This window comes from Cricetulus griseus, chromosome 4, assembly GCF_003668045.3.
Source record: "Cricetulus griseus strain 17A/GY chromosome 4, alternate assembly CriGri-PICRH-1.0, whole genome shotgun sequence".
NCBI classification, from domain to species: Eukaryota; Metazoa; Chordata; class Mammalia; order Rodentia; family Cricetidae; genus Cricetulus; species Cricetulus griseus.
Genome location: NC_048597.1, coordinates 183798535 through 183817269, shown reverse-complemented (window position 1 = coordinate 183817269; position 18735 = coordinate 183798535). Strand labels below are relative to the sequence as shown.

At 36.6% G+C, this 18735-nt stretch overlaps 1 protein-coding gene across 9 annotated transcripts in view; it reads right to left on the bottom strand.

The window, feature by feature from the left end:
* Positions 1 to 223: 223 nt before the first annotated feature.
* The window catches only part of Znf280d (zinc finger protein 280D), a 118967-nt gene continuing 100455 nt past the window's right edge, over positions 224 to 18735 (bottom strand). For 4 of the 9 annotated variants that reach the window (XM_027411194.2, XM_027411193.2, XM_027411195.2 and 1 more), the window contains 3 exons: positions 12865 to 12910; positions 4193 to 4248; positions 225 to 2047 (listed from right to left, as the gene is read on the bottom strand). In XM_027411194.2, the coding sequence (XP_027266995.1) occupies positions 1453 to 2047; positions 4193 to 4248; positions 12865 to 12910 (697 nt within the window). In that variant the 3' untranslated portion in view covers positions 225 to 1452. Of the gene's footprint in view, positions 2048 to 4192; positions 4249 to 11236; positions 11364 to 12864; positions 12911 to 18735 lie in introns of those variants that run through there. The other 5 variants (XM_027411196.2, XM_035443797.1, XM_035443798.1 and 2 more) reach the window with 3 other exon arrangements.

The following is an 18735-nucleotide window of genomic DNA, read 5'->3' as shown; positions in this document are numbered from 1 at the left end:
AATGTACAAAAATAGATTCTCTTGATGTGAAAGAATCACTCTGTGTAACTATTAGCAGTGTGTCCCTTGTATTTTCAGTTCTCTATCTTGTGTCAGCAAAGCATACAGAATGGAGCTTGCTGTACAAAGCTTTCCTGAATAAGACACAATAACAGCACCAAAGACAGGCTGACCAAGCAGGGGTCTGAAAATAAAATTATCCAAAGACAGGTTTTTATTGCAAATATTTATTCAAAAACTACTATATACAACAGAATTTTAACAGGCGTTGAAAACATTTAACATTCAGTGAAACAGTTTAAGAATTAAAAGCACATTTTAAGAAGTAAAAATGCAGCATTTAAAATAAAAACTTATTAGTACTTCAAAGCAAATTATTGTTTATTTCTGTATCTGAAAAATCAATTTAGTAGCTGACTTATGGATAAATTAGGCTAGTTTCCATGACCAATTTTAAAAAAATCTGCTTTAGGGTCCCATTTGAAGCGTCTACTTTTATAATTAAGTAAAGTCCCTTAAACATGGTAGAGTATATGCCAAAGCATGTTTTCAGTCCAATGCTTTTCACCTACACTCTCCCATACTTTGGTTTGGCTTCCAGACCATTTTTATGGGTCTATTGCTAAAAATCACTGAAATAATATTAAAAGCATAGTAGCTACAAGAGTTTCAATAACAGATTTCTACTTTATACAACTAGCCCATAGGGGCGGGGTGGGATTCTGCACAGCTTATACACTGACTAAAAGCACAAATATAAACTTATATTTTCATAATTTCACTTTCACTGAAAGTTTTATAAAGGTAAGCTGACAGCCTGGCAGGCTAACACTTGTATGGAGGTGCACAGATTCTAAAATTCTGTTTGCATGCTTCTGACAGACTGGAATGTTATATTAAATCCAAACTTAAGTTTATATTCATCCAAATTCTCAACAGGTCAATTTAGCACTCTAAGCATGCTTCATTACCAGGATCATATTAAAAAATAAAGCCTTCATTAACAGTTACAATTGATGGGCAGTTTAAAGGTATCTTCAAAATAATGCATGGTTTCAAATCTCTTCCTTTAAAATTTACTAAAAGGAATACACAGGTGATAAGGATTTTAAATTCAGGACTAATGGAGGTTTGAAAAGTCTGATTAATATAGGTAATATTCTTACAATAATTTAATATTGGTGAACAAGATTTCTTCAAAAAGTGCTAAAAGAGACCTTTGGATGACAAACTTAGTTTTCACTAAAGTTGTTCAGTTTTTTAAAAGCTCTGAAATTCATACTAACCATGCTATTACTGGCAAACTGACTTAATAAGACTGAACATACAGGTGAAGTGTATGAAAGACCTCCCTCAGCTCTCAAACTGCTGGCCACGGCACTACGGAGCTCACTGGACAGCAATGCGCTAAGTGCTTCTGATGGGAACTACACTTGGAATGACTACATCACTTCAGCTTCTTTCCTTTCCTTCTGCCAGGTCTACTGCTGTCTCTGCTCTACTCCCTCCAGGACTGCCACCTGTTTCATCAGACACTGTGTCATTGGAATTGGCTGAAGAATTATCATCCTTATGAAGCATCTCTGTGGCTTCATACTCGAGTACCTCTGATGGTGTCAAAGGTTCCAAACCAACACTGCCTTGCTCACTAGCATCAGAACTCACAGATTCAGGTTTTTCTCTCTGCCTCAGAAACTGGTCAATGCCAGCAACCCCTGACGTTAACTGCGAATCCTGCCCAGTCTCTGAAGGAAAGTCAGCTGCAGGGGAGTCATGCTCTTTAGTTTGATCCCATGAATCCATGTGTTCTGAACTCTGGTGCACCTTCAGTTCCATTTCCTGACAGGTGTGCTGAGTCTGTTCTTCCTTTCTCATATTCTCTGCTCCAGCATCTGAACCATGACTGAAGATGCTCTTTGAACGGCTTTCGTTTTCCGTATCTGAAACTGCTACGTTTCCTTCACAGTCTGCTGCTGCTGCTGCAGCTTCACATACACTTGCATCACGCCCAATGCTGCCTTCTGATGAAGGAGCTTTATTCTGCTTACTGAAAAACAAAGCCGTTTATTATCCACTCATAAAACAATGTAACCCAAGCTATCAAAACACAAGCATACTCTAAGAAAGTAAAACAAGCTAAAAGACTTGCCTACCCAAACAGATATAAGGCCCTGAGCCCTGACTATTCTCATACAACTTGGGAGAGAGTTGTTGGCTAGAGTTGGAACCTGAGTGACTACGAGCTGCCTTGGTCATAGCTGTGACTGCTGTTGTCTGCTCAAAGCTCTGCCTGTGTCTAGGTCAAATTTAAATGTCCCTAATAATAAGTAAAAGTACCTAACATAACAAATCAATGGAAAAGTTAATTTTTTATGATTTATATACTCTATGCTTTCCTATATAAAATCAAATGTCTTTCCTATTTAAAATCAAATCAGCACTCACAAACATTTCCCTGATTTTTGATAACCTCATATACTTGAAAACAAGAATACATACATGCATGTGTAAATGTTTAGCTATATACATATTTAGTTATGTTATCTCTGATCTTGGTATGTAAACTGGAATAAAATGGTAGAAATAGCTTTGTGATAAGGATGATCACTTTAACACAAATAAATCACCAAAAAAAAAAAATTCTTTTTTTGTTTGGTTGGTTTTGTTTTGTTTTTTGGTTTTCCAGACAGGGTTTCTCTGTTTTGGAGGCTGTCCTGGCACTCGCTCTCACATACTCTTATTTATAGTAATTAATCTACCTAGCTTTAGATTCTCTCTCTCAATGTGTTGAGTGTCTACCCCAGTGAGGATCTCAGGTGCCGTCTACTACGAAGCCACTGAGCATACAAGCCAATTTCTTTGCAATTTACTTTGTTCTATTGATCTGCATTTAGACTGATCTTGGGGCAATTCTGATAGTTTCCAAACGATGCCCCATTGAGATCCTCAAGTAAATGCTGATTAATGAAAAACTTCATTTGGAAATGGTCTGTCATGAAAGCGAAATTAGCAAACATCTGTTTGTCTCCATGCATGTCTCATCTGTGTTGCTACTGTGAAAGATTTTTTTTTTTGTCCATATATCTTGCAATTACATTCTCTCAGAAAGATTCTGACTTTTACATCCAACCATTTTAATTAAATCAATTACCCACTCTGAACTCCTTTTCTTTCTTTCTTTTTTTTTTTTTTTTCGGTTTTTTTCGAGACAGGGTTTCTCTGTGGCTTTGGAGGCTGTCCTGGAACTAGCTCTTGTAGACCAGGCTGGTCTCGAACTCACAGAGATCCACCTGCCTCTGCCTTCCGAGTGCTGGGATTAAAGTGAACTCGTTTCCTTATGTTTACTAGTCATAGGTAAAACCCACCCTTGTCCTTTCATATTCGTAAAATTAATTTTTGTTCAGACCATATGGACAGACTATAATTCATAGGAAATCTGAGTAATGTAAGATGATGCATTTATTTCCCTAACTAATTAAGATGACATTGGTTCAACTTCAATGCTCAGAACTCTAGGACAAAGGTATAAGGAGGCAAGATTATTTTACTAGTAAAAGCACTAACATCATCTTGATAAGGCCTTTACTCAATAGTTTACTTTTTTGGGAGGGAGGAAGATTATTCTCATCAGATTAGCAAGTGACCTACTATAAAATATAAAGATATAAAATGAGAAAATTACAAGCTTAACTGTCTAACCTTATAATCCACAATAGTTATAACTGTTTTCATTTAAGAGGCAGTTATTTAACAAACATAATATTTAAATGTTAACATTTTACTTATAATAAATATTTTAAGAATTTATTTATTTATTTTTTGGTTTTTTGAGACAGGGTTTCTCTGTGGCTTTGGAGATTGTCCTGGAACTCGCTCTGTAGACCAGGCTGGCCTGGAACTCACAGATATCGGCCTGCCTCTGCCTCCCGAGTGCTGAGATTAAAGGTGTGAGCCATCAATGCTCATCGAAACTTAAAATTTATAAAATATAATTGACATACTTTAAACATTTTAAAATCATAAATCTTGTTTTGTTTGGTTTGAAATTGCAATTAAAAGTCATTACTAAAGCAGTATTATATAAAAAAATTCAAATAACTTTTTCCCAGTTGTCAGTGAAATATAATTTAGGCCAAATATTAATTTATTTCAGTAAACTTGACCAAGAGACGTGTCTGTTCCTTATTCTTACCCTTCAGAAGGTGATGCTCCTGTTTCTCCTTCAGCTGTATTATGTCTTGCTGTTTCCTGAAACAATAACACTTTTACATTCATGGCTAAACTTAATTTAGTATTATTATTATAACACTAAATATGTCTGGATAGGAGGAACTTATGTGTACAAGCTAATACACTAAAGGAACAGAAAATGACCTTTCCAATCTTAAGTGTACAGTAGAGTAATTCTTGTAATATATAATAGGCATTTTTTTCAAATCCATAACAATTTGAGTGTACCAAAAGTTTTGAATCAAAGTCAAGAAGCAGTACCAATTTTACTAAGAGCTATTTCCCAGCTGAATGTAGTGGCTTACATCTTTAATTCCAGAGTTCGAGGCCAACATGGTTTACAGAGTGAGTTCCAGGCCATTAAAGACTAAATAGTGGGATGTTGCCCATTTGCCTCACCAAGGTTTTCAAATGTGGACCATAGTTCCTTGAAAAGAATACTAGTTGCAGCCTGAATATAAATAACAAGATGATGCATCCCAGAATCTTATATAAAATGCAGATACTTAGGAAAAAAAACATCTTTGAAATTGTTATTTAATATTTAAGAATTATGATTATGATAATTCTGACAAGCCAAAATTGAAACACTTTGCTTATTTCAAATGCTGAGGAAGGAATACTAAAAAAACCTCTGTGTACAGGAAGCCGTTCAGCATTCCCTAACCACCACTTTCCAAGCACATACACTGTGTTAGTGCATGAAGACCATTCAATTTAGTTTCATTTAGTACGCAGGTGAGAGATCACAGATGATCTGTATAAATGAGAGTTAACTGGAAAAAGCCAAAAGGCCAAGCAAAACAGAAAGTGGTAGAGATAAGTCTAGATCTTGCTCTAAACCCCCAGCAGATTGACTCAAGGCTATGACATGAGTAATGGCCTAGTCACACACAATTAAATCCTTATTCTCCCCCAATTCTGCTAAAATTAGAGCCTAGAAATAATAACTCTTCATTCATAAAAAGCAAAATACCAAACATGCATTTCAACAAAGCTTTAGAAGATGAAAAGTGGCTGAAGTAGCAGAAAGAAGTAAGATGGTAGAGGTGACAATGAGATGTCTTCAGCAGGGCTGTGCAAGAAGTGAGTCACTTTGGATGGAGGATCTAGAACATGTTTTTAGAGAAACCTACTCTACTGTTGAACATGTAAAAGGGAAAACTGAAGCACAGGAACTGCTGGAGAGCAACTGCTTTGTTTCCAATGCACACAGAGACCTAACCACAGAGACCAACAGTCAGCTCTCTGAACTACCTAGTCAAGACTTGTGAGTACCAGGAACAGCAAAGGTCAGCATGAGGGACTGAGAAAACAAACATAAAACAAGAAAGATCTGGATTTCTCTTTGTAGAAAATAATCAGTCCCAAAGAAATATTTCCCATAAGGACTGTGGGAAAAAATCTCTTCATAGAATCCCTCAGCACAGCACAGCACAGCACAGCACAGCACAGCACAGCACAGCACAGCACAGCACAGCACAGCACAGCACAGCACAGCACAGCACAGCACAGCACAGCACAGCACACTTGATTTCACTACAATGGAGTCTAAACAACATCCATGCACAGTGTGCAGGTTGTATGTACACAAATCCAGGAGGGCAAAGCTCACATTAAAATTTATATCAGTGGGTCTAAAAGTGTGATTCACAGACATCTAAAGAATCCATGTCATTTTTCAAGAAGTAAGTGAAGTCACAACTCTTAGTATAATACAAGAGCAGTGGAGAATAAAAATACTGGCACTACAACATAAATCAAGACAAAAGCACCCCAAACTGTACCACACGCACACAAACAGAACTAACTTACTATTATTTTTACAGTGCTGAGGATCAACCCATGGCTACATGCATTTTAGGGTGGAGCTCTACTGAGAGCTACACCCCACAGTCTTCGGTTTCGATCTCTGAACTCATGTCCTGTTAATGTTCTGTGTATAAGTTCAAAGCACCAGGGTCTACAACTGAGTGGTGAGGTGAACACAGATTTGCCCCCTTCCATAGAATATCACTTTTGTTTTAAATAAAGCCAGACTATGCATATTTTGATAATGAGTAGATATTTTCATTGTAAAGTGAGTTTGTCATACGAAGGGAAAAAAAGTCATGTATTTATTGCTAGCAATAAAAAACCAAGCCCCAAAAAAAAAAAAGTGTACTTCTGGAAAACTCCTATGTATCACAAATAAACTGAGTGCCAGTATTAATGAATGAGACTGACATTACACAATGCGCATCAACATTCTGTAGCTCTAACTCAGTGAACCCAAATTTTTCAAATAAGAAGTATAAAATTTACCCATAGATAAAAGATCTTTTCAAAATATAATATAGGATATCTGGATTAAAAATGGCAAAATTCTTAGAAGCAAACTACACGTGACTCCACAAATGACAATTAGATTTTATTCTACAGAGAGGAAGAGGCAAAACATTAGGAATTAAAAAGATGGATAGCTGTAGTGCTGGAGACACAAAAAGGCTACACAAGTGACAGTAGCAAACATGCCCCAGTACCAGCACATCCCTCAGGGAAGAAGCTATATCCACAAAGCCAGGCAAGCAGGAATCTTGTTGAAGAAGACAGGATGGCCTAGTCTCAGGATAAGCCCACAATTCTCACAAGCCTTAAGTCCCATAAGGTAATTGGTAGGATAATAAATCCTCCTGTGTGGTAGAACAGTACTAGAGAAGAAATCCATTTACTATACCCCATATTGTATCACAATAGAGCCATCTTGAGAGGGATAATCACAAGTCAGGGTGAACAGAGACATTACCACACAGAAGGGGATGGAAGACGGACATGCTAAGGAGTTTAGGCAGCAGAGCTCATGTTAGAAAGGACGAAAGGTCAGTGACAACCCTCCCTCCCCACAGACAATATGACAAGTTTGGCAATCTGCAATTACTGGGGAGGTGATTGAACTCTGACTGTGGCTGGCTCATCCTCTAGAGATGCTTCCTTGCTATGTGAGGTCTGATGCTAGCAAGAATGAGAAACTAAGGCCAGGGTGGCCCAATGCTATGCAGGCTCTGAAATTGTTGGGTTCCCTCCCATCTCTTCAGCACATATCAGTTTGACTGTTTCCTCTACTCTTTGATGGCCTTGGGAGAATTCCTTGACTCACGAAAAGTATGCACAAGCTGGAAAAATAAGAAACCTGCCTAGCCTACAGTCCACAAAGCTAAGGAAGCTTCCAAGGAGAATGAAGCGCCAGGTAATACTGAGCTCAGGACAAAACAATGGAAAACAGAAGGAACTCCAGTCCACACCACCAGCTACAAGTCTCTAGTGTCAGAAGATCCAGAAGGAAGGTTCTAAAATTCTTCACCCTTTAAAAAACTCGTCATTTTTATTGAATTCTATTCTTTTTTTCCTCTCCTTTTACAGTCACACATAACTGTATTTATTACATCTTTATTTTCTGCTGTGCAATCAGATTCTCTAATTTTGTGCTTTTTGCTTTCTTTATGTTCTTCTTGATTTTTTCCTTTGACTTAAGCCTACTGCTTTTTTTATTTAATCTTTTACCTGTCCATTTTTTATTTATTCCTTTACCTGCCTGATTCTTTAATTTCATTTTATTCTTATTAACTGTCTATAATTTCTAGCTTCAAGGCCTATCAACACTTTCTATTATTTTATTTCATTGTTTATTTGTGTGTATGTGCATGCATGTATGTATCATGATGCATGTGTTGAAGTCAGAGGACAATTTGCAGGAGTCTGATCCATGGAACAAACTCAGGCCATTTGGGCTTGGTGGCAAGCACCTTTACCTCCTAAGCCACTTTGCTGGCCTGTGCCATTATATTTCCTATTAGTTATTGGTGGCATAGTAGTTGGATTTAATTGATTTAAGTTATATTTTCAGGCCTGGTTTTGTTTGCTGTCAAGGCAGCTTGTTTTCTTTTCTTGAGGTAGTACTACATACTGAGCCCTCAAAGAGAAGGCTGCTTACTTCCAAATAAAACTGGGAAAACTAGCCATCCCAACGGATACACAAGCAGAAACACAAGAAACATTAAAAAGCAAGGCAACATTAGAAATGAAAAACATAATAAAATAAGAAATACAATGCAATGTATCACAAATAGAGTAGATCAAACAGAGAAAAGAATATCAAGTGTGGAAAACAAGATTAAGAAAATACTGCATTCAGATATCATTAAATGAATAGGGAACAAAAAAGATAACAAGTTTTATCACAAATTTCAGGAACTCTGGGACATGAACAAGAGACCAAACCTAAGAATCCATAGGCAACTGAGATACAAACGAGACAATGAAACCTATTCAATGAATTTATAGCAGGAAAAGCCCCAAGTGGAGTAAGAGATACATTCAAGACAAGTTTAGAATCCCAACAGACAAGACCAGAAAAAAAAAACAGAAAACAAAAAAAACCTGTCAATAGTTGAAATGCCTAGGTTACAGAACACATATATAATATAAACGGCTACTAAGAGAAAAACCAACGAAGTCAAACATGTAAGAACAAAGTCACACTTCTCATTAGAAACCCTGAAAGCCAGGAAAGCATGAGACATTATGCCAAACTCTGAGAATAAATAACTGCTAGCAAAGATCACCATGCTCAGTAGTTACTGCATAAAATTGACAGGGGTAACAAGACCCTCCAAGAAATCCACATGCTCACAAGTTCAGAGTGCTTGCTGCTCTTGCAGAGGCCTGGAGCTCTGATCCCATCACGACATCCACAATGGGTTGTTCTTAAATGCCTCTATGTAACTCCAGGGATTCTGAATCTGCCTCCTGGCTTCTGTGCCCCCCCCCCCACAAACACACATAAATAAAATAAAATTTAACCAAGAGTCAATATGCATAATATGTTATTTAAGCATATTTAAGAAATCTGATTCATGTATTTCAAAAGTGGCTTCCCTGGTATCAAAAGCAGGGAAATCAAATAAAATTTAAGAGTTTGATGATTTATTCTAGTTAAATATGAATGCTAACAGGAAAAAAATAAATGAGTGATGCAACTGGTATTAGATTCATAGTTTCTTCATGTTTAGACCTTTACATGTTTGGAAAGGAGAGGAACAAAGCCTGCTGCCCTTGATGGACAGGGACTGACTGCAGCTATGGGAAAAAAAGAAAAAAATCCCCACCCTCAAGACTTCAAGACCCAGAGTTAATTTAAGAACTCAGGCCAACAAAAGTGGTAGGTACTGCTATAAACAAGTAACAGAATATAGTCAGGCACTCCAAGAGGCTCAGTTTCACAGAAGCCAAGAGCTTAGTATGTGAGCAAAGAAAATCTACAGCAATGTAACTCTTACTCTCAATGCCAGGACTTACTAATAAAGTGAGTCTAGTATAGCCTTGAAATAACCATAGCAATGAAAAAACTCAAATTGAGGTCAATCTCTGACTAGATGGACCCAAGCCTCACATGAATGGCCTAAAACAGAAAAAAGTCATGTAATACACAGACTGTTTTCTTCAATACTAAATATGTCTTTCAATCAAATATGTAACTGAAAAACAAGGGGAGGGGGTGTACTATCAGGAAACAACTATACTCATCACAATCCAGACACAGGAATTATCAGAGGGACAAACTCCATTTTTGTGTGTCAGCATATTCACGGATGAAGATATATATGTATGAGCAAACATGTGGAGGGCAGAGTCAACATCACGTGTTTTCCTCAAATGTTCTCTACTTTTTGAGACAGGGACTTTCTTTGTGATCTGGGGGCTTACTAAGAGGCTCAAAGCAAGTCCCAGGGATCTATCTGTCCCTGCCTGCCTCAAGCTAAGATTACAAGTGTGCACCACCACGACTGGCTGCTGGGGACTGAACTCTAATTCTCATGCAAGCCTGACAAACACTACCAGCGGAGCTATCTTCCCAGTTCTTCAGACAGAAAATTACATTCATTGGAGATTTATTATGTGCATGAGTAGTTTGCCTATATGTATATGTACCACATGCATGCTTAGTATCCACAGATGTCAGAAAAGAGAATTGGATATCCTGGTACTAGAGTTACAGACAGTTATGAGCTGTCAAATGGGTTCTGGGCAACAAACCCAGGTCTTCTATAAAGGCAATAAATGCTTTTAAGCACTGATCCATCTCTCCATTCACCACCATCCCCTTTAAAACTTTAAAAATATTTGTGGGTATAGGCATTTTGCCTGACAGAATGTCTGTGTACTATGTGCATGTCTGGTTCCCATGGAAGCCAGAAGAGGACATCAGATTCCTTGAAATTCACCGATGATTGTAAGACACCATGTGTCTGCTGGAAACTGAACCTAGGTATTCTCCAAGAACAGCAAATACTCTTATTTTTCATCTTTTTTTTTTTATTCATTTACTTTTTACATTCTAATCCCAGTTCCCCCCCTCTCTCCCCACTCCCCTCACCTCCCTCCCCCAACTCCCTTCTGCTCCTTGGAGAGGGTAAGGCCTTCCCTAGGAAGTCTACTAAGTCTGTTCCATCATCTCGTTGAGGCAGGACCAAGGCACCTCCCCACGCCCATGCCCCTGTGTCTAGGCTGAACAAGGTATCTCTCCATATAGAATGAACTCCACTAAGTTAGTTTGTGCATTAGAGTTAGATCTTGGATCCCATGCCAGTAGCCTCATATATTGTCCCAGCTGCACCATTGTTGCCTATATTAAGGGAGTCTAGTTTGTCTGATGCAGGTTTCCCTGTCAGACTGATGATCTCTCACTAGCTCCTGTCAGATGATTCTGTGGGTTTCCCCATGATGGTCTTGACTCCTCTGTTCATATTATAGCTCCTCCCTCATTTCAGTTGTACTCCAGGAGTTTGGCCCAATGGTTAGTTGTGGGTTTCTGCATCTGCTAGCAAATACTCAACAAGAGTTGAGCCACCTCTCCAACCCAGAGAAGTTTAAATTACTAATATACTAAATGCTTTGGTTAAAGGGGCACAGCATGCATGAGCAAAATCTAAATTTCAGAAGAGAATCATAAATGATAATCAGAAAATACTCAAGTGACACTAAAAGGTTTTATAGCATTGATGGGCTTGTCAATATAATGGAACAACTGAAAATTCAGCTGTACAACTGTGGGTGGTCAGGACACAGAGAATATCCAAATTGTAAAGCAATCCAAACTGAAAAACAAAGAAAATGAAAAGAAGAATGAGTTGGATAGTGGAAACCAGAACAAGGCTTTTAAGAATGGCTTTAATAGATATAAAACCGGTAGCTAGAAGGAAAGGGACAGTTGAAAAATATCAATTAGCATAAATGCCAAAAATAACAGAAGACACAAGTCAACCATATTTTAGCAAATGAATCAAACAGACTTAAGCATATCAAATTCTAACAGGTGACAAATGAAGACAAAATTTTCAGGGAGACAAAAGAAGAGTGACAAATTATATATACAGAAATGAGATCTTGTCAAGAACCAGGAGGTAACAAATTTTTTAAACAACCAAAGAAAATGACAAACTTCTTATCCAACAAAAATATCTTCCACAATGAAAACTTTTTTATAAAGGAAAACAGCAAAAAACTGTATAACATGAGATACATAAAGAAAGGTCTTCAAGTCAAAGAGAGAAACAAAAAAAGTTTACAAAGAAATGAAAAGCATTGGAAATGGTAAAATAACAAACATAAATTGATTTTTAAGTTTTCAATAACTCTAAAAGATTAACCACATGAAGCGCAAAATTTTATTCTTTGTATTTGCAGTGTATAAAAATGTAAAACATGATAATGGAGGGTCAAATTATTACTATTAAGAGCAAAAGAAGAAGCATCCCACAGGTATTAAAAAGACAAACACAGACACTGCAAGCAACACTGTATTCAACACAGTTCAGCATCTTAGGTAAAAATGTACCAATTCCTTGAAAATCAAAATACAGAAGTCATTCAAGAAGAAGCTAATTAAAAAAAAAATCTCATATCCAATAAAGAATATATTTTAGCAAAAACCTTTTAAACCAAAGAACACTTTCTATGGTTTAAAAAATGTTCTTCAAACAAATCTTAAACCTGACTCTCTTCATTCTACTCACAAAGAGGCAAAAACATTAAAGGATTAAAAACAAACCACCAGTAAGAAAGCAAAGGCTAGCTCAAACAAATCATCACTAAGAAAGCAAAAGCTAGCTCAAAATTGCTTCTAGATGATCAGGAAGATCCAGACTGTCTAGTAAGTGATGCTTACATGATGATTCTAGGCTTCTATCATGCTGAAAACATAATATACACACAAGATACTTTTATCTAAAATGTATTATATGTTCTTGCTGATTTTATTAAATGTCCCAAATTATTAAGTCATCTGGAAATATTAATTTCTTATGGTGTGAAATGCCTGAGATTTTCCTGATGTTGGGGTGTCACTCGCAAATTTATCACTATCACTCAATAGTTAAACTAAGAAATAGGCAAATCAAAATCTATGATCTTTTTGTGAAAACAGAAACACCTTACAATTTACTTTAAATGAGACTTTTTACGTCTCAATTATTTTCATCCTACTCACAGCAATAATTGTTACTGATATTCATTTACAGTTGAAATTTTTGAAAAATCATGGCAACAGTTTTTTCAAATAAAAAAAATTATGAAGTTATGAAATAAAACAAACTTTACCTTAGACACAGATTCTTGTCCCTTAGTGGGAGCTTCAGTTTTTAATCTTAAAAACAAAATAAGTATTGATTATTTTATATTATACTTACAATTAGAAAATATGAAATAGGTTTTTGGCATGCTAAATTAAAATGTAAATCTAAAGCAATGTACAGCCTACAGTAGAACTGAAAGACGTTGTAAATACTTAATGTAAAAATAAAGTACTGAGAACAAACAACAGGCTGAATGAGTACGCAAAGCAAATGAATGACATGTTCTTCAGGACAGGACTCTGGCTCAGGGGTACAGTGCTCACCAAGCCGTATGTGAACCCTCTGGTGTGATCCCCAGAATAAGAATAAAGGACATGTATTTCCTTCCTTTCTAGGAACAACAGAATTAAGAAACTGTCTCTTTGCTAAGTATACTTACAAAAAGAAAGTAAAACATTAGTAAAACAATTTCCAAGAAATACTCTAAGAATGAATGAAAGGCTAGCAAAAGATCTGTGCATGTGCAATTTGCACTGTTTACTGATCTTAGGGCATAAAACCAGAAAGATGATTTTGATCTATTGCAAAAACTCAATGTGACAAACCTACTACAATATATATTATAATAACTTATTCTGAAGGCAATAAAAAATAATCAAAGAAAAAGAATTTTGAGGGTAAATCCTTAAAAAAATTGACATTCAGTGCACATTTTTAAAGTTCATGACAGCTAAAAATTGTTAATTACAACCTTCCAATTTTAACCAGGACACAAGACATCTCTATCTTTTAAAAAGTCAACTTATTGGGAGGTAGAGGCAGGCAGATCTTTATGAGTTCGAGGCCAGCCTCATCTACAGAGCAAGTTCCTGGACAACTAGCTCTGCACAAAGAAACCTTGCTCGAAACAAAGAAACAAAAATCAACCTGATATAAAGTAAGTTTTTCTAAAGGACCTTTGGTTTTTGAACCTCTTGAGGACACTGAGTTTGATTTTAAAATGCCTAAGTAGGGTACCTAACTGAACTGAAATATATCATGAAGAGTTAAGAGATTTGTAATTTTATAGAATAACTAGCTACACATAATGAATAACATACTTAACATAAAACTATCAGGACAAATTTTACATGTAAAAATTAAGATATTTAACATAACTATCAACTACCCTAATGACCTTTTCGATGGTTAGTGTTAGTATTTAGGCATCTGTACTGGCCTGCCTTTGGAGTTCTGACAAGATATGCCCTCAGCTGCTGCCACTAAGAGCAGCACACCTGTGCCAATTTATTATGTTCCCTTTAAAAGGGCCCTGGCCCACTCCCATCACCCCCGTCTGTCTTTTCCCCTTCCCTTCCCCCACTCCTGCCTCCAGAGGCCGGTCTCCTCTGTCCCCTTTTCCCCTTTTACCATCCGTTTCCCTTAATAAAAAGCCCCTCCGCTTGAACTCAGTCACATGGTATCTTTCCCTCTGGAGCTGCGTTTTAAAAATTACAGCAGTCAATGAAATGTGGAGTTAGCATACACCCTCCTTTGTATACAAGGATACAATTTTAATGCCAGGGTATAGGCAGATGGGTACAGCTAAGTGCTAAAGAATCTGCTTCACATAAACATATCTGCACTTAATCCAGTGCCACCACCACCACCAAAAAAAAAACAAAAACAAACAAACAAAAAACTGTAATTGTTTTCCAGATATTAGTAATGAAGTATAAAAATGATTTATCTTGTACTTACAAAATCATAACAAAATGGGTAATAAACTTTTTTATGAACCACCATGTTAGAAGTATAACAATTTATAATTAGTTTAAAATAGAAAAAGTAAAATTTACACTAAAAAAAATTGAGAAACTTAAATTTCTATTCCTTTTTTGGGTTAAGATTATTATTTAAATGTGAGCAAAACATGAATAAAGGTATTATGTAGTACAACTTCATTGTTTTAATGAAGTACATAGGAAAATTTAAAAAGCTTTAATACTACGTATAAATAAGAAAACAGTCCCCTAAAACAGCAAAAATTTTATTAAGTTTTGAAATTAAACATTTGTCTATTGTAATTGACTTCCATTTCTAAGCATTTAACATCTTAAATTCAGTCTGAAAACCTGCAACAACCCATTCAGAAAGTATTTTAAAAATATTAAGATTTTTTTCATTTTACTCTACTATTGAAAATGCTAGCAAACACCATTTGACACAGCTCTAGCATTTCACCAGGTTAAAGTGACTCCTCTCAATAAGTCTGTAAAATGAGGCTGTGAAAATTTTTCACTATTCATTTCACTAGTTAGGAGACTGACAGGTCAGAATACAGGAAGCACTAAAAGGCTCATTATCTCAATCCTGTTTTGTGACTTTACCGTACTACTAGTCTCTTTATAGGACAAAATTGTAATAATCATTAGGATCCAGAAAAACAACTCTAAAATAAATTAGAAATGTACAATGTAAATTTCATCACTATAAACTTACCAATGAAAAGTACACTATGATTTTAGACAAAGGAATATTCTAAGATTCATAAACTTAAATATACACATTAATACATATTCACATTTATAGAAAAATAATTGTAGATAAATTAAATATATTAAAGATACTTGCTGAAATAGTTGTAATTTGAGATGTAGTCATTTTCCTAAGCTCAAAGTTCTGAGCTAAAGACCTGCTACTAGGCAATTACATGGCTCAACTGTGAATGTGTACTATGTTTTTATAGAATGTAGTATAGTATTTTAAACAAACATTAAGATTTCACTACAAAGAACAGAAGCACTGATTTCAACATCAGTAACCATATTTGCAAATAACTTATTTTTTATTTTCCATGGAAACCCACTGAAATAGATCTGATAAATTTCTACAAGGTATACCCTTTCTAGATTTCTACGGATCAAGTGTTCAGCACAAGGTTTAACATGAAGGGACTATTCTGGTTCAACTATATAGTACTATGCTCTTCTGAGATTTCATTCACACAATATGCCATGAGTCAAGGAAGGACCCACAAGGACACAACACTCAGGTTTATTTTAGGTGGGCCACACTAATAATATTTAAAAACCCACAACTTCTACCCTAGTTTTATAAAATGTAAATTTCAATGTAAGGAATTTTGTTAAAAGAGGGCTGTGGAGATGGCTCACAGGGGGAGATGCTTCTGCTAAGCATAAGGGGACTGCACTGAGATTCCCAGCACTATGTTAAAAGCAAAGTAACACACTTCAGTAGTAAAGTGAACAAGTCAAACAGTCAGGACTAAATAGCACAGCATTAGACTACTGCAGAACAGTGAAATCCCAAGAACATCTTTCTGACCATTTTCTCTGATACTTGTTAACAAACTGATGTATGAACTAGATACCTTAACTAGACATTTACCATATTGTGCATAAACCTGTGTGCTAAGTGTTCTGGTCCCAAGAAACAGTCTTTCCTCTCAAGGAGGTCATTGTCAAGGAAACCTATTGAAACAAATACTTAAAAAAATGTGAAGTTTTAGAAAAGAGACATCTATGTGATATACTGGCTTCTTGAAAGACTGAGCCACTATGGTCAGGAGACAGGAAAGGGGTGGCAAAGAGCACAATGCAACTTGGCTCTTTAGGAGGAATAAGTTAGCAAAGCAGAAGACCAACCCAAGAGGAAGCAAAAAAAACTGATTATTTTAAAAATTAAAAATACCACATAACAAGATAGCAGTGACATAACTGAAACAGTACAGATCCATCTCACAGAAACAGAGGACATAACATCAATAAAACAGTAGTCAAAAGACAAAATAGAAGAGATAGCAGAGGTCACTCAGTTCAGGGAAGACCTTGACAGTTAAGTGTCCATACTAAACCTAAGACTTCCAGAAAACTAGAAACAACAAATTTAAGTCTACCAGAAAAAGGCATGAGGAGAAAGAAACACAACCCAGCACAAATGTCTGCCTTGACTAATCACAACAGGGGTGTTAACTAAGATAAGAAATTCAGAGGAAATGAGCCACTTCTGCAGAAGATGAATTCAGTTTTGGGCATAGAGATGCTGTGATGCCTGCAAAACATCCACATGCAGATACACTCACTCCCAACATTATTTCCATACAGGTAACTTCAAAATCAACATCCAGAACAAGATGACTCCATTTTTCTTAGCTTTCCAATCATCTGATACTTCAATTATAAAATATAGGCTATTACTCTGGAGTGCCAAGATTTCATTATACAACTGCCTTAATCTTACAGATAAAAGCATCTGAAACCCAGGCCGGGCATTGGTGGCGCATGCCTTTAATCCCAGCACTCGGAAGGCAGAGACAGGCACATCTCTGTGAGTTTGAGACCAGCCTGGTCTACAAGAGCTAGTTCCAGGACAGCCTCCAAAGCCACAGAGAAACCTGTCTCGAAAAACCAAAAAACTTGTCCCAAGGCTAGGAATGTGTTACTTGTCACCTGCCCTTGGGTTGAAAGAGAAGCTGGGTCTTACCCAGTTCTATGGCTAGTCAACCAAGGCAGAAGAAATGTACCTGGAATCATAGGTACAACCAAATAAACAACAGTTCTTAGTAGTTTTATTTCTGAAGGCACATAGTTAAAACTGGAATTGAGATTATCTACTTAACAGTCACATGGCCTATGGCAGCAAATTATTTGGCTTACTACACCCCAGTTTTCCATAAGTTCAAGATAATAAGAGCACGTAGCAGTTTCTCAGAATGATTAAATAAATGCAAAACACTTAAAAGATTGCCTGGCATACTTAATACCATCAATAAATGTTACCTATTATTATTGACATGGAGAAAGTCTAAAACAATTTCCCGGTTCAGTGCTTGAGAGTGTACTACAAAAGCTACCTGAGTATCTCAACTGCTTGATTCTTCTGCCATGCTTCCACCACCCCCCAAACATACGAGGCATTAATTTCGATTGATATTCCCTAGTCTTATTTTCTCTAGTACAAAATGTCATATCCATGTTTAAACATGAGGATTTGATCTGGTCATCTAAAGCTAGACGATCACCTCAGCTATCCAATATGCAGGGAGCATAATCAGTAATGGACACTTTCTCTAGAATGTTCTGGGCTGTAGCTAATGCTCAGTTGTAGAAATACGGCTCTGGTACTTGTCTGGGAAAACAGTTGGAGAAATAGCCAGCATGCTCCAAACCCTAGGTTTGACTTCCTGCACAGAAGACAATACACATTAAGGAGTAGAAATATCATTTTAGATAGATTTTTTTTTCTTTTGTATTTTGTGTTTTGTTTGTCAAGACAAGGTTTCTCTGTGTAACAAACAGCTCTGGTTGTCCTGGAATTTGCTCTGTAGAACAGGCTGCCCTTGAATTCACAGAGATTCGTCTGCCTTTGCTTCCCAAATGCTGGGATTAAAGGCATGCGCCACCACTACCTGGTGATAGATTTTTTTAAGTGATATAAAGAACAAACAAAATATGCACAAAAATGTAAAATTTAGTATCATTAATGCAGGCAAAGTTAACCCTAGAGCATAACTCCAAATTACTTTTTCCACTATTGATACCCATTTACTATCTATAACAAAGTCCTCTAACCAGAAGGCTGAAAGAGTGGCACTGACCTCAGAACTAATGGTAGAGATTGGTACAGACTGTCTAAAATGGACAGACATTTATCTTTCCATCTCACTTGACTCTTACTCTTTCTTGCTTATCACAGGATGCCATGCAGAAAACTAAGCAAACTGCAGAAACCATTTTATGACCATGTACATGTCATACTATTTCACACAAAACCCAAATACATTGTATCTGGGGGCTGGAGAGATGGCTCATCGGTTAAAAGCACTGACTGCTCTTCCAGGAGATCTGGGTTCCATTCCCAGCACTCACATGGCAGCTCACAACTGTCTGTAACT